At 42.5% G+C, this 17,426-nt stretch overlaps 1 protein-coding gene across 2 annotated transcripts in view; it reads left to right on the top strand.

Annotated features, from left to right (window-relative positions):
• LOC111978721 (F-box only protein 11) overlaps positions 1-17,426 on the top strand; it is a 44,440-nt gene that overhangs the window by 19,906 nt on the left and 7,108 nt on the right. For both annotated transcript variants that reach the window (XM_024008942.2, XM_070448680.1), the window contains exons 7-17: positions 92-224; positions 3,224-3,330; positions 7,199-7,310; positions 9,052-9,158; positions 9,262-9,399; positions 12,561-12,778; positions 12,957-13,137; positions 13,365-13,487; positions 13,905-13,990; positions 14,491-14,567; positions 14,840-15,094. In XM_024008942.2, the coding sequence (XP_023864710.1) occupies positions 92-224; positions 3,224-3,330; positions 7,199-7,310; positions 9,052-9,158; positions 9,262-9,399; positions 12,561-12,778; positions 12,957-13,137; positions 13,365-13,487; positions 13,905-13,990; positions 14,491-14,567; positions 14,840-15,094 (1,537 nt within the window). The remainder of the gene's footprint in view (positions 1-91; positions 225-3,223; positions 3,331-7,198; positions 7,311-9,051; positions 9,159-9,261; positions 9,400-12,560; positions 12,779-12,956; positions 13,138-13,364; positions 13,488-13,904; positions 13,991-14,490; positions 14,568-14,839; positions 15,095-17,426) is intronic.

Raw genomic sequence — 17,426 nt, 5'->3', positions numbered from 1 at the left:
TTTAATCTGTGGGTTGTTATTGAGTGATTGGTCATCATGAGTTCACTGTGACTTCGCTGTAACACACTTCTCTATGGTGCCTCTTCCTCAGTACTATGACACCATCGAGGATGCCTTGGGAGGTGTTCAGGAGGCCCACTTTGACGGCCTCATATTCGTACACTCTGGGGTCTACACTGATGAGTGGATTTACATTGAATCGCCCATCACAATGATCGGAGCTGGTACGTATTAATTCTGTTCATTGTTTTCTGTACCGTACACCGTCTGTTCCCGTCTATATACTAGAGGTCGACCGATTATGATTTTTCAACGCCGATACCGATTATTGGAGGACCAAAAAAAGCCGATATCGACCAATTAAAATTCGTTTTTTTATCAAAAAAWAWATATATTTTATTTATTTATTTGTAATAATGACAATTACAACAATACTGAATGAACACTTATTTTAACTTAATATAATACATGAATAAAATCTATTTAGCCTCAAATAAATAATGAAACATGTTCAATTTGGTTTAAATAATGCAAAAACAAAGTGTTGGAGRAGAAAGTAAAAGTGCAATATGTGCCATGTAAAAAAGCTAACGTTTAAGTTCCTTGCTCAGAATATGAGAGCATATGAAAGCTGGTGGTTCCTTTTAACATGAGTCTTCAATATTCCTAGGCAAGAAGTTTTAGGTTTTAGTTATTATAGGAATTATAGGACTATTTTTCTCTATACCATTTGTATTTCATATACTTTTGACTATTGGATGTTCTTATAGGCACTTTAGTATTGCCAGTGTAACAGTATAGTTTCCGTCCCTCTCCTCACCCCTACCTGGGCTCGAACCAGGAACACATCGACAACAGCCACCCTTGAGCATTGTTACCCATCGCTCCACAAAAGCCCCGGCCCTTGCAGAGCAAGGGGAACAACTACTTCAAGGTCTCAGAGCGAGTGACGTCACCGATTTGAAAAGCTATTAGCGCGCACCCCGCTAACTAGCTAGCCATTTCACATCGGTTACACCAGCCTAATCTCGGGAGTTGAAGTCATAAACAGCTCAATGCTTGAAGCACAGCGAAGAGCTGCTGGCACACGCATGAAAGTGCTGTTTGAATGAATGCGTACAAGCCTGCTGCTGCCTACCACCGCTCAGACTGCTATATCAAATCATAGACTTAATTATAACATAATAACACACAGAAATACGAGCCTTAACCTCTCTTGGGTAGGGGGCAGTATTTTCACGTCCGGATGAAAAGCGTATAATTGGTAGATTTGGATAGAAAACACTSTAAAGTTTCTAAAACTGTTAAAATGATGTCGAGTATAACAGAACTGATATGGCAGGTGAAACCCCGAGGACAAACCATCCCCCCCAAAAAAATAATTCACCCTACTACTGTTTTCAATGGCTGTCACTTTTATTATAAGGTGAAATCCTCCCAGATTGCAGTTCCTAGGGCTTACACTAGATGTCAACAGTCTTTAGCAAGAGTTTCATGCTGGTTTTTGGAAAAATGAGCCAGGAATTGTAGTTTTTCTAGGTGGCTCCCATTTTGGCTGTAGTGTTTCCAAGCGCGCGTGGGTGAGAGCGCGTTCTTTGGTATTTTTCTCCGGTAAAGACAATAACAATTCTCTGTCTTAAATGTTATCGTTTATTTACGTTTTAGGGTACCTAAGGTTTGATTATAAATGTTGTTTGACTTGTTTGGAAAAGTATATTGGTAACGTTTGGGATTCATTTTGTATGCATTTTGATGGAGGAAAACTTGGTGGATTATTGACTCAAGCGCGTAAGCTAAACTGAGTTTTTATGGATATAAAGTACATTATCGAACAAAAGGACCATTTGTGATGTAACTGGGACCTTTTGGAGTGCCAACAGAAGAAGATCATCAAAGGTAAGGCATTTATTATATCGCTATTTCTGACTTTCGTGGCGCACCTGCCTGGTTGAAATATGTTTTTCATGCTTTTGTATGCGGGGCGCTGTCCTCAGATAATCGCATGGTGTGCTTTCGCCGTAAAGCCTTTTTGAAATCTGACACAGCAGCTGGATTAACAAGAAGTTAAGCTTTATTTTGATGAATTACACTTGTGATTTTATGGAAGTTAAATATTTATAATTCTGTAGTTTGAATTTCGCGCTCTGCAATTTCACCGGATGTTGGCCAGGTGGGACGCTACCGTCCCACCTGCCTGTAAGAAGTTAATATGGTCAAATCCGGAAATGATCATTTCCGTATTTTAAACCGTTCCGTATTTTATCTAACGGGTGGCATCCCGAAGTCTACATATTGCTGTTACAATCTTCAATGTCATAATTATTTACAATTCTGGCAAATTAATTTCGGTCTTTGTTGGGAATAAATGGTCTTCACACAGTTCGGAGCCAGGCGGCCCAAACTGCTGCATATTCCCCGACTGCTTGCACGGAACGCAAGAAAAGTGAGACAATTTCCCTAGTTAAAAGAAATTAATGTTAGCAGGCAATATTAACTAAATATGCAGGTTTAAAAATATATACTTGTGTATTGATTTTAAAGAAAGGCATTGATGTTTATGGTTAGGTACATTCRTGCAACGACAGTGCTTTTTTTGCGAATGCGCTTGTTAAATCATCACCCGTTTGGCGAAGTAGGCTGTGATTCGATGAGAAATTAACAGGCACCGCATCGATTATATGCAACGCAGGACACGCTAGATAAACTAGTAATATCATCAACCATGTGTAGTTAACTAGTGATTATGTTAAGATTGATTGTTTTTTATAAGATAAGTTTAATGCTAGCTAGCAACTTACCTTGGCTTCTTGCTGCCCTCGCGTAACAGGTAGTCAGCCTGCCACGCAGGCTCCTCGTGGAGTGCAATGTAAGGCAGGTGGTTAGAGCGTTGGACTAGTAATCGGAAGGTTGCCAGATCGAATCCCCTGAGCTGACAAGGTAAAAATCTGTCGTTCTGCCCCTGAACAAGGCAGTAAACCCACCGTTCCTAGGCCATCATTGAAAATAAGAATGTGTTAAAGTTGTAAAAAAAAATACCGATTTGTTATGAAAACTTGAAATCGGCCCTAATTAATCGGCCATTCCGATTAATCGGTCGACCTCTACTATCTACTCCACTTGACCTTGCAACATGGTTCATTGACTATCTTTGCTGGACACTTGTAGCCCATTGTTGTCTTTTGCCCTGCCCTTTTAACCCCCAATGCTGTATTTTTTTCAACAGCATCTGGTAAAGTAGCAGACAAAGTGATCATTGAGAACACCAGAGACTCAACGTTTGTCTTCATGGAGGGCTCAGAGGATGCATACGTCGGCTACATGACCATCAAGGTGAGGTCTTATCCATGACTTACATAATATGGGCCTAGCTGACTGTTGGTGTATGCCTGGACTCAACAGTGGTCCAAATCATATTGACTCTGTACTGTGGTCCTCATCATGTTGTCATATTCACTCTGTACTGTGGTCCTCATCATATTGTCATATTTACTCTGTACAGTGGTCCTCATCATATTGTCATAATTGGCTTGTACAGTGGTCCTCATCATATTGTCATATTGGCTCTGTACAGTGTGTCCTCATCATATTGTCATATTCACTCTGTACTGTGTCTCATCACTATTGACTGTCTTAAGTGGTCTCATCATTGTCATATGGCTTCTGTACAGTGGTCTCATCATATTGTCATATTGCTCTGTAAGTGGTCCTCATCATATTGTAATATTGGTCTGTACAGTGGTCTCATCATATTGTCATATTTTCTGTACGTGGTCTCATATTTGTCATATTACTCTGTAAATGTCCTATATATTGTCATATTGGCTCGTACAGTGGTCTTATTATCATATTGACTCGTATGTGGTCTCATCTATTGCCTCTGTACAGTGACCTCATTTTGTCATATTGAATCTGTAAAGTGGTCTCATCATATTGTCATATTCACTCTGTACTGTGGTCCTCATATTGGTCATATTGACTCTGTACAATGGTCTCATTAATATGTCATATTGATCTGTATGTGGTCCTCATCATATTGTCATATTGACTCTGTACAATGGTCCTCATTCTATTGTCATATTGCTCTGTACTGTGGTCCATCATATTGTATATCATTTGTACATGTCCTCATCATATTGTCATATTCACTCTGTACAGTGGTCCTCATCATATTGTCATATTGACTCTGTATGTGGCCTCATATGTTGTCATTGACTCTGTACAGTGGTCCTCATCATATTGTCATATTGACTCTGTACAGTGGTCCTCATCATATTGTCATATTGACTCTGTCAGTGGTCTCATTTGTCATATGCACTCTGTAAGTGGTCCTCATCATATTGTCATATTGACTCTGTACAGTGGTCCTCATCATATTGTCTATTGACTCTGTACTGTGGTCCTCATATTGTCATATGGCTCTGTACTGTGGTCCTCATAATGTCATATTGACTCTGTACAGTGGTCTCATCATATTGTCATATTCACTCTGTACATTGGTCCTCATCATATTGTCATATTGGTCCGTACAGTGGTCCTCATTTGTCATATTCATCTGTACAGTGGTCCTCATCATATTGTATATTGTCTGTACTGTGGTCCTCATATATTGTCATATTCTGTCTGTGGTCCTCATCATATTGTCATATTGGCTCTGTATGTTGGTCCTCATATTGTGCTCTGTACAGTGGTCCTCATATTGTATATTGGCTCTGTACAGTGATCCTCATGTTGTCATATTCATCTGTACTGTGTTCATAATTGGGCTGTACAGTGTCCTATCATTATGTCATATTGTTCTGTAAGTGGTCCTCATTATATTGTCATATTGGTCTGTACTGTGGTCCTCATATTGTCATATTGACTCTGTACACGGTCCTCATTAGTTTGTCATATTGACTCTGTAGTGTCTTCATGTTGTCATATGCCTCTGTATAGTGGTCCTCATTATATTGTCATATTCACTCTGTACTGTGGTCCTTATCATATTGTCATATTGACTCTGTCACAGTGGTCCTCATAATTGTCTCTGTACAGTGGTCTCATATTGTCATATTCACTCTGTACTGTGGTCCTTGTCATTATGCTCTGTACAGTGGTCCTCATCATTTGTCATATTGTCTGTATAGTGGTCCTCATCATATTGTCATTATTGGCTTGTACAGTGGTCCTCATCATATTGTCATATTGGCTCTGTATTTGCCTCATATTGGTCTGTACAGTGTCCTAATATTGTCATATGGTCTGTACAGTGGTCTCATATTGTCTTTTTGGCTCTGTAAGTGGTCTCATATTGTCATATTACTCTGTACTGTGGTCCTCGTCATATTGGCTCTGTACTGTGCTATAATTCATATTGATCTGTACAGTGGTCCTCATAATGTATTTGACTCTGTACAGTGGTCCTCATCATGTTGTCATATTGGTCTGTACAGTGGTCATCATCATATTTGTCAATTCACTCTGTACAGTGGTCCTCATCATATTGTCATATTGGCTCTGTACTGTGTCCTCATCATATTGTCATATTGCTCTGTACTGTGGTCCTATATATTGCATATTGGCTCTGTACAGTGGTCCTCATATTGTCATATTGGCTCTGTACAGTGGTCCTCATAATGTCATTTCACTCTGTACAGTGGTCCTCATCATATTGTCATATTCACTCTGTACAGTGGTCCTTATCATATTGTCATATTACTCTGTACTGTGTCTTGTCATATTAGCTCTGTACAGTGGTCCTCATCATAATGTCATATTGACTCTGTACAGTGGTCCTCATAATGTCATATTGACTCTGTACAGTGGCTCATCATTGTCATATTGGCTCTGTACAGTGGTCATCATCATATTGTCATATCACTCTGTACAGTGGTCCTCATCATTTGTCATATTGCTTGTACTGTGGTCCTCATCATATTGTCATATTGGTGTACTGTGGTCCTCATCATATTGCATATTGCTCTGTACAGTGCTCATATTGCATATTGGCTCTGTACAGTGTCCTCATAATGTCATATTCATCTGTACAGTGTCCTCATCATATTGTCATATTCACTCTGTACAGTGGTCCTTATCATATTGTCATATTACTCTGTACTGTGTCTTGTCTATTAGCTCTGTACAGTGGTCTCATCATATTGTCATATTGACTCTGTACAGTGGTCCTCATTATATTGTCATATTGGCTCTGTACTGTGTCTCATATTGTCATATTGATCTGTACAGTGTCCTCATATTGTCATATTCACTCTGTACTGTGTCCTTTCATATTGGCTCTGTACAGTGGTCCTCCATATTGTCATATTGGCTCTGTACAGTGGTCCTCATCATATTGTCATATTGGCTCTGTACAGTGGTCCTCATCATATTGTCATATTGACTTCTACAGTGGTCCTCATATTGTCATATTGCTCTGTACAGTGTCTCATATTGTCATATTGGTTTGTACAGTGGTCCTCATTATTGTCATATTGGCTCTGTAATGGTCCTCATCATATTGTCACATTGGCTCTGTAGTGGTCTCATATGTTGTCATATTGTCTGCGTGTCCTCATCATGTTGTCATATTGGCTCTGTACGTGGTCCTCATATGTTGTCATATTGCTCTGTAAGTGGTTCTATCATATTGTATATTGGTTGTACGGTGGTCCTCATCATTTGTCATATTGGCTCTGTCGGTGTCTTCATCATGTTGTCATATTGGCTCTGTACATGTGGTCCTCATCATATTTGCTCTGTATGGTGCTCATATTTGTATATTGGCTCTGTACTGTGGTCCTCATATTGTCATATTGACTCTGTACAGTGGTCCTCATATTGTCAAATTCACTCTGTACTGTGGTCTTGTCATAATGGCTCTGTACAGTGGTCTCATCATGTTGTCATATTGGGTCTGTCATGTGGTCCTCATATGTGTATATTGGCTCTGTACTGTGGTCCTCATCATGTTGTCATATTGGTCTGTACGGTGTCCTCATCATTTGTCATATTGGGTCTGTACTGTGGTCTCATCATGTTGTCATATTGGCTTGTACTGTGGTCTATCATGTGTATATTGGGCTCTGTACGGTGGTCCTCATCATACGAAGGAAACTGTTGACATGATATCAGTTGTGGATGTTAGTCAAATGTTAGGACTACGATAGGAGTCATTCATATGTAATAAACTAACTCCCTTATGTTTGTCTGCCTCTCTTAGTTTAATCCTGATGATAAATCTGCCCAGCACCACAATGCCCACCACTGTCTGGAGATTACAGTCAACTGCAGTCCCATCATTGACCACTGTATCATACGCAGCACTTGCACAGGTACCTTACAACACAATGTCTCCATCTCTCCACAAACCTACCTGCCTTTCATCTAGCATAGTTTTATTATCTCAGACCTACCTGCCTTTCACTAAGCATAGTTTTATTATCTCAGACCTCCCGGCCTTTCACTAAGCATAGTTTTATTATCTCAGACCGACCTGCCTTTCACTAAGCATAGTTTTATTATCTCAGACCTCCCGGCCTTTTCATCTAGCAATAGTTTTAGCATCTCAGACTCCTGCCTTCATCTGCATAGTTTTAGCATCTCAGACCTACCTGCCTTTCATCTAGCATAGTTTTAGCATCTCAGACCTACCTGCCTTTCATCTAGCATAGTTTAGCATCTCAGACCTACCTGCCTTTCATCTAGCATAGTTTTTAGCATCTCAGACCTACCTGCCTTTCACTAAGCATAGTTTTAGCATCTCAGACCTACCTGCCTTTCATCTAGCATAGTTTTAGCATCTCAGACCTACCTGCCTTTCACTAAGCATAGTTTTAGATCTCAGCCTCCCTGCCTTTCACTAGCATAGTTTTAGCATCTCAGACCTACCTGCCTTTCATCTAGCATAGTTTTAGCATCTCAGACCTACCTGCCTTTCATAGCATAGTTTTAGCATCTCAGACCTACCTGCCTTTCATCTAAGCATAGTTTTAGCATCTCAGACCTACCTGCCTTTCACTAAGCATAGTTTTTAGCATCTCAAGACCTACCTGCCTTTCACTAAGCATAGTTTTAGCATCTCAGACCTACCTGCCTTTCACTAAGCATAGTTTTTTAGCATCTCAGACCTACTGCTTTCACTAGCATAGTTTTAGCATCTCAGACCTACCTGCCTTCACTAAGCATAGTTTTAGCATCTCAGACCTACCTGCCTTTCACTAAGCATAGTTTTAGCATCTCAGACCTACCTGCCTTTCATCTAGCATAGTTTTAGCATCTCAGACCTACCTGCCTCACTAAGCATAGTTTAGCATCTCAGACCTACCTGCCTTTCACTAAGCATAGTTTTTAGCATCTCAGACCTACCTGCCTTTCACTAAGCATAGTTTTAAGCATCTCAGACCTACCTGCCTTTCACTAAGCATAGTTTTATTATCTCAGACCTACCTGCCCTTTGCACCTAGCCCCATAGTTTTAGCATCTCAGACTACTGCCTTTCACTAAGCATAGTTTTATTATCTCAGACCGCCTGCCTTTCATCTAAGCATAGTTTTATTATCTCAGCCCTCCTGCCTTTCACTAAGCATAGTTTTATTATCTCAGCCCTCCTGCCTTTCACTAAGCATAGTTTTATTATCTCAGCCCTCCCGCTTTCACTAAGCATAGTTTTATTATCTCAGACCGACCTGCCCTTTTTCATCTAGCATAGTTTTAGCATCTCAGACCTCCCTGCCTTTCACTAAGCATAGTTTTATTATCTCAGACCTACCTGCCTTTCACCTAGCATAGTTTTATTATCTCAGACCTACCTGCCTTTCACTAAGCATAGTTTTATTATCTCAGACCTACCTGCCTTTCACTAAGCATAGTTTTAGCATCTCAGACCTACCTAGTGCAGTCTAATTTTCATGACACCTAAATGTATTATAATGATCGTAGCTCATAGGGCGATATTTTGACAGTGTCTTCCACACATGGAATTGAGACAGTGGGTGGGTATCTGTCTGAGAAGTGTAGTCGATACACCGGGCTCTACCATGCTCACCTGGCTGGCTCTACACCTGTTGGTTTCAGTGGGCTCAGCGGTCTGTGTGAGCGGCCAGGGAGCTTGTCCCACCATCAAACACTGCAACATCAGCGACTGTGAGAACGTGGGGCTTTACATCACTGACCATGCACAGGTAGGTAACGCACACCACTCTTTCCATATGGCACTTGATTACTCAAATCATCCCATTTCCAAGACTGTGCTGTGAAACTCTGCAACTCATTCTTTGTTCCCAGGGAATCTACGAGGACAATGAGATCTCCAACAACGCTCTGGCAGGGATCTGGGTGAAAAACCATGGCAACCCTATCATCAGACGGAACCACATCCACCACGGCAGAGACGTGGGCGTCTTCACCTTCGACCACGGCATGGTGAGATGACACTATTGTTCTGGTCTGGCTACATTAGGGTTGCAAAAGGTCGGGAATTTGGGGAATTTTGCTTATAACAGTGAACCCTTTTTTGTGGGATACACAAGGTAATTTTGGGTCTTGTGGCATATTTTGGTTAAACTATCCCCAATTCAATGGAATTGTAACCCTCTGCATGCACAGTGCACTCTTCCATCACATGTACAGCTGATTCTCAAGATCTTGCAAACTAATGAGATGCTATTGAGCCCACACTACTACCCTGTCGGAGCAAAGGACTACATGCTTTCTGGTAAGTTTTGATTACACTACTGGGTGGGGTGAATATATATCATATGACGTACGTCATTTTTTTGTTAATTAGCAAATAGTAGCTAACTTGTTTCTAACTTGTTAACAGTTTCTGCTAGTTAGTTTTTGCTACCATGTGGGTTTTAGCATGCTTGAGCCTGCTAACTGAGGCGTGTTAATTCACCTGTTTCCATACATGTTCCATTTTAAAATATTTGTCTTACAAAGGAGTTGTTTAATCTAACTGATTAACTATTTATCTGTACATGGAATTGTATTATAATTATTTTTTTTAACTATTGTTTCTGATCTTTACAGGAAAATGCCACGGGCACTATCTGATGTGTGGAGACATTTCACTGCAGCTAATGTAGAAGGAAAAGCTGTGTACATTTGCAAATATTGTGCCAAATCATATGTGAAGAATGCAACAAAGATGCAGAATCATCTGGTCAAGTGCATAAAGTTCCCTCGGCGCTCAGGTATTTTCACTGGTGACAGACAATGCTGCAAACATGAAGTCTGTATGGTCTAAAGTGGAGGAGTCCTAGCCTCACATCACACCCATTGGCTGTGCTGCTCATGCGTTGAATCTGCTTCTCAAGAAAACGATGGATACACTCTACAAGAGAGCCAAGGAAATGGTTAGGTATGTGAAGGGTCATCAAGATATAGCAGCAATCTACCTCACCAAGCAAAGTGAGAAGAATAAGAGCACCACATTGAAGCTGCCCAGCAACACCGGTTGGGATGGTGTTATCATCATGTTTGACAGTCTCCTGGAGGGTAAGGAGTCTCTCCAAGAAATGGCCATATGACAGTATGCTGATTATGGACAGCCCCATCAAGAGGATTCTCCTGGATTATGTATTTTGGTAGAGAGTASTAAGCAGCCTGAAATTCCTGAAACCTATAGCAGTAGCCATTGCACGGATTGAGGGAGACAATGCCATCCTGTCTGATGTTCAGACTCTGCTTGCAGATGTAAGAGAAGAAATCCGTACTGCCCTGCCCACTTCACTGCTCCAAGCAGAGGAAACTGCAGTTCTGAAATACATCAAAAAGCGTGAAGACTTCTGCCTGAAGCCCATACACGCCGCAGCRTACATGTTGGACCCCAAGTATGCTGGCAAGAGCATCCTGTCTGGTGCAGAGAACAACAAGGCCTATGGTGTCGTCACTACCGTGTCTACCAAGGTTCTTGGCAGTCTGGCGAAGTACACTTCCAAGTAAGGGCTTCGGGATGGAGATGCAATATGGCAGTTGTGCCAACATTTCTCATCAGCCACCTGGTGGAAGGGACTTTTTTCCCCTGTTGCCTCCATCCTCCAAATCCCACCAACAACAGCCGCCTCAGAGCGCAACTGGTCCTTGTTTGGGAAAACACACACCAAAGCACGCAACAGGCTGACCAATACAAGGGTTGAAAAATTGGTGTCCATCCAGGCAAATTTTAGGCTTTTTGAGCCTGACAATGAGCCACCCTCAACAAGCTTGGAAAGTTACAGTGAAGATGAGGCCTCAGTCTGATGTTCAAGAGCTGGACATTGAGGAAGTCCAGGGAGTCGACATGGAAGCCTGAGAGGAAGACAACCAAAGCTTTAGTTTCTAGACTATCATTTTACAGATGTATGTTGAAAATGTCTTTGGGAGATGCGATGGATCATTGGAGATCGTTCAGTGAAATCATCCCATGTGAAGAGCCAACTCATTTAATTAAAGTTCAATTTGTAACTAAATWGTTTTTTTTATTTCTATTGGAACGATTTAGTAATTTGCAATTATGTCTACTTATGATAAGATAAAAGGTTCATGTTTCTGTCTCCATATGATATGGTAAATATATCCAATGCTAAAAACATCTACATTTAAATGGTATTAATATTAATTTGCATATATTTCCATTAATTTCCATATATTCCCTTTAATTCCCACGAAGGTTTCCACCTCTGAATATTCCCCAAAATGTGCTACCCTACGCTCCATATTGGTCTGGTCTGACTACCCCTGAGATGACGCTCCATATAGGTCTGGTCTGGCTTACCCCTGAGATATGACGCTCCATATAGGTCTGGTCTGGCTACCCCTGAGATATGACGCTCCATATAGGTCTGGTCTGGCTACCCCTGAGATGACGCTCCATATTTGGTCTGGCTTGGCTACCCCTGAGATATGACGCTCCATATAGGTCTGGTCCTAGCTGTACCCCTGGGATGCGCTCCATATTGGTCTGGTCTGGCTACCCCTGAGATGACGCTCCATTTTGATCTGGACTACAGTTGTGACTAGAGGCTCTTTCTCATTTTTCCTCCATCCCTTGCATCCTCTCGCTTCCTTCTCTATTGTATTATAGGAGAATGTCTAAGGCCCCTCTCATCTGACATTCTTCAATGTGTTTTGAGGAGCGTATGCAAGGTAATGAGGAAAGAATTGAGGAAGAACCTTGGTTTCTACTGTAGCTGGCGTATAAAACTGTCTTTTTGCTGTAAATACTCAGTCTGTAGCCGTTCTTGTTCTTAAAGAGAAGTGTTGCCTTCCGGTTTCATCCGACTGTAGGTTTTGAAGACCCACCACTGGTTTTAGTTACATAAACCTAAATCCACAGCTTCTAAAAACATGGAAATGTATTCCTATTTTGGTTACACAAGACATCGGATTGAGGTAATTTTCTCAATAGGAAAGAAACGTTTTTTTTTAACACCTTGCTCTTCTCAACTGTATTTTGGAGAAGGTCTAAGGTTCCTTTCCTGTGAAGTTCTTATCCAATGCTTTTGAAAAGGAGGAGTGATGATCTGATGAATCGAGAAAAGTTGAATTGAGAAATAGCCATGGTATTGATTTATTACTGACGTGACTGTCTCCTCCTGCAGGGCTACTTTGAGAGCTGCAACATCCACAGGAACCGCATAGCTGGCTTTGAGGTGAAGGCGTACGCCAACCCCACGGTGGTGCGCTGTGAGATCCACCACGGACAGACGGGAGGGATCTACGTGCATGAGAAGGGCAGAGGACAGTTCATCGAGAACAAGATCTATGCAAACAACTTTGCTGGAGTGTGGGTCACCTCCAATAGCGATCCTACAATAAGGTCAGCGGGGTTTCAGTCAAATACATTCTCTCTTTCTCTCACTTTCTCAAAAACAATATCCTCTTTCGCTGTCTCGTCTCTCCCTTTGTCCATTATGCAATCTATATTACGTTGTATTGATGCTGATGTGTAAATGGATAGTCAATGGTGCCATTTTTCCACGTTGTGTCAATCACAGGGGCAACGCCATCTTCAACGGTAACCAGGGTGGCGTTTACATATTCGGTGACGGCCGAGGCCTCATTGAGGGGAATGATATCTACGGTAACGCCTTGGCAGGGATCCAGATCAGGACGAACAGCTGCCCAATCGTACGACACAACAAGATCCACGACGGACAGCACGGGGGCATCTATGTGGTAAGTAGAGCTTTCTAGAACCTTTTTAAATGTGTATTTAAAGAAAGCACATAATCACATGTTTAGTACTTATGAAGCTTATAGCTGTGGTTTATCTGCAACCCTTTAGCATATTTAACCACTATTAGCCCGCCATATTAGTGTTAAATAAACCTTCATACAGTAGGCAGCAGACTGACAGAGGATAAGGATGTTAGTAATGTAATTCATGTGTGTCTCCCCTGTAGCATGAAAAGGGACAGGGGGTGATTGAGGAGAATGAGGTCTACAGCAACACGCTGGCAGGAGTCTGGGTGACCACAGGAAGCACACCTGTCCTCAGGAGGAACAGGATACACAGTGGGAAACAGGTATGGACATAGAGGGAGATAGATGGAGAGTTGTATTTATTAGGAATCCCTCTTCCTGGGGTCCAAACACACCAAGCACCCACATTACATATAMAACTGTGAACTATGTTTGTACTGAATGAGCTAAAGATAAAACAGTACATCATATAACATCCCTACACCACCACATGTCCACAACACAACATGTTCAATACCACCATACAACAATATCACAATGTGTGTGTATGCATGTGTCTGTACCTTTGTGTGTCTGGAGAGAGATAGATGGAGAGAGAGAGATGGCGGGGGCACTGTCAGTTCAGTTGGCTCCATGGGCCACTCATCTCCCACGGATGGATGGATGAATGAACAAATTAAATTTGCCAATAACCTGCAAACTAAACACTCACCTCCCCTCTTGTCTTGTGGGTCATACAGGTTGGCGTCTACTTCTACGACAACGGCCATGGAGTGTTGGAGGACAATGATATCTACAACCACATGTACTCTGGAGTTCAAATCAGGTCAGTGAAAGGGCTGGAACTCAAAATTAATAGACAACCACACGGTGGGACCCACTGACAACCACACGGTGGGACCCACTGACAACCACACGGTGGGACCCACTGACAACCACACGGTGGGACCCCACTGACAACCACACGGTGGGACCCACTGACAACCACACGGTGAGACCCACTGACAACCACACGGTGAGACCACTGACAACCACACGGTGAGACCCCACTGACAACCACACGGTGAGACCCACTGACAACCACACGGTGGACCCACTGACAACCACACGGTGAGACCCACCTGACAACCACACGGTGAGACCCACTGACAACCACACGGTGGGACCCACTGACAACCTGTGTAAATAATGTAGTGCATGTTGCTGATTTAATAAAGGCATTTAACGGATGATTTATCACATTGCTATGTACTTTTGTCATACTATTGATTTTAATTATATGCATTGATTGATTTGTTGTTTAATGTTTCCAAACCACTGTAACAGAACTGGAAGCAATCCCAAAATCAGACGGAACAAGATCTGGGGAGGTCAAAATGGAGGCATTCTGGTTTACAACTCAGGTGAGAAACCAACTGTTAGTCTCTATCCATCCATTCTCCTCTCAGCTTGATTTTGTCTGGGGAGGGGTGAAGCAAGCACATATTTTCTTCAGAAAGTGTACCTTTTCTACATGAAATTCATGATGCAGAACAGTTAAGACACCCTGGATTCACAGGTTCTGAGTGGAGTGGCTCCATCATATTCCTGTGTCACTCAGATGCTCCCTCATGAACTCTATAACCATGATACATGAAAGGGGGATCTCTTGGCTGATATCCTGACTCTGTTTCAGGTTTGGGCTTCATCGAGGACAATGAGATCTTTGACAACGCCATGGCGGGGGTGTGGATAAAGACGGACAGCAACCCCACCCTCCGGAGGAATAAGATCCACGACGGGCGAGACGGAGGGATCTGTATATTCAACGGAGGACGAGGTTTACTGGAGGAGAACGATATCTTCAGGAACGCACAGGCAGGGGTCCTCATCAGCACCAACAGTCACCCCATCCTGAGGAAGAACAGGATATTTGACGGCTTCGCTGCAGGTGGGCGACGCTATGCTAGAAACTTATTGGATTGGTCCAATAAGAAATGCTCATTTTTTTGTTGCAAAAATTTATTTGACTTTGTGTGCGTATTAAGCAGTATTTAGCTTTGACTCCATGTGATTAATCAGTCCCGAGACTTCAGCTAAAATCGGCTTTTTGTTTATCTGACTTAAATTTTTCTGCATGTCCATTTAGCCTCACAATTAAGTTTTTTACCATTTTATTTTCAGGACGACCAGGGCTGAACACAAAACAATTTCACATAAGAGTCAGGGCTCTGTGCAGGCTAGTCAAGTTCTTCCACACCGATCTCGACAATCCATTTCTGTATGGACCTCGCTTTGTGCACGGGTCCATGCAGGAAAGGGCCTTCCCCAAACTGTTACCACAAAGTTGGAAGCGGAATCGTCTAGAATGTAATTGTATGTTGTAGCATTAAGATTTTCCTTCACTGGAACTACATTTTATTTTATTATTTGACCTTTATTTAAGTCAGTTAAGAACAAATTCTTATTTACAATGACGGCCTACCGGGGAACAGTGGGTTGTTCAGGGACAGTGCCTTGTTCAGGGACAGAAAGACAGAWTTTTACCTTGTCAGCTTGGGGATTCGATCCAGCAACCTTTCGGTTACTGGCCCAACGCTCTAACCACTAGGCTACCTGCCACCCCAACTAAGGGGCCTAGCCCAAACCATGAAAAACAGCCCCAGACCATTATTCCTCCTCCAATGCACTATGCATTCGGCAGGTAGCGTTCTCCTGGCGTCCGCCAAACCCCGATTCGTCCGTCGGACTGCCAGATGGTGAAGCGTGATTCATCACTCCAGAGAACTCGTTTCCACTACTCCAGAGTCCAATGGTGGCAAGCACGCAAGCCTAAGATCACCATGTGCAATGCCAAGTGTCGGCTGGCGTGGCATTGGTTTGGCATTGCGTATGGTGATCTTAGGCTTGTGTGCGGCTGCTCGGAAAACCATTTCATGATGCTCCCGACAAACAGTTATTGTGCTGACGTTGATCCCAGAGGCAGTTTCGAACTCGGTTGGGAGTGTTTCAACTGAGGACAGGCGATTTTTACGCCCTTCAGCACTCGGCAGTCCCGTTCTGTGAACTTTTGGCCTTCCGTTTCGCAGCTGACCCGTTGTTGCTCCTAGACGTTTCCTCTTCACAATATTAGACGGGGGCAGCTCTAGCAGGGCAGAAATTTGACAAACTGATTTGTTGAAAAGGTGGCATCCTATGATGGTGCCATGTTGAAAGTCAATGAGCTCTTCAGTAAGACCATTCTACTGCCAAAGTTTGTCTATGGAGATTGCATGGAATCCACTAATTTGAAGGGGTGTCCACATACTTTTGTATATACAGTGCCTTAAAGTATTCAGACCCCTTGACTTTTCCACATTTTGTTACGTCAGTCTTATTCTAAAGTGTATTATATTTAAATAAAATCCTCAGTAATCTACACACAATAACCCATAATGACAAAGCGAAAACAGGTTTTTTGAAATTTTTGCAAAATTAAATTAGTATTGAGACATTTTGCTATGAGACTCGGAATTGAGCACAATTACATCCTGTTTCCATTTATCACCCTTGAGATGTTTCTACAACTTGGAGTTCACCAGTGGTAAATTACATTTATTTAGAAAGGCACACATATAAGGTCCCACAGTTGACGGTGCATGTCAGAGCAAAAACCAAGCCATGAGGTCGAAGGAATTGTCTGTAGGTACCAAAAAAAATTGAATGTCCCCAAGAACACAGTGGCCTCCATCATTCTTAAATGGAAGAAGTTTGAAACCATCAACTCTTTATAGAGCTGGCTGCCCAGCCAAACTGAGCAATTGGGGGAGAAGGGCCTTGGTCAGGGAGGTGACCAAGAACCCCATGGTCACTCTGACAGAGCTCCAGAGTTCCTCTGTGGAGATGGGAGCGTTTGCCAGAAGGCACCTTAAGAAACAAGATTAGCTGGTCTGATGAAACCAAGATTGAACTCTTTGGCCTGAATGCCAAGCATCACATCTGGAAGAAACCTGGCACCATCCCTACGGTAAAGTATGGTGGTGGCAGCATCATGCTGTGGGGGTGTTTCTCAGCTGCAGGGACTAGTCGGGATCAAGGCAAAGATGAACTGAGCAAATTACAGAGAGGTCCTTGATGAAAATCTGCTCCAGAGTGCTCAGGACCTCATACTGGGGTGAAGGTTCACCTTCCAACAGGACAACGACCCCAAGCACACAGCCAAGACAACGCAGGAGTGGCTTCGGGTCAAGTCTCTGAATGTCCTTGAGTGGCCCAGCCAGAGCCCGGACTTGAACCCGATCGAA

This window comes from Salvelinus sp. IW2-2015, linkage group LG18, assembly GCF_002910315.2.
Source record: "Salvelinus sp. IW2-2015 linkage group LG18, ASM291031v2, whole genome shotgun sequence".
Lineage (NCBI taxonomy): Eukaryota > Metazoa > Chordata > Actinopteri > Salmoniformes > Salmonidae > Salvelinus > Salvelinus sp. IW2-2015.
The sequence above is the reverse complement of the archived record's forward strand: the minus strand, read 5'-3'. Positions and strand labels throughout refer to the sequence as shown.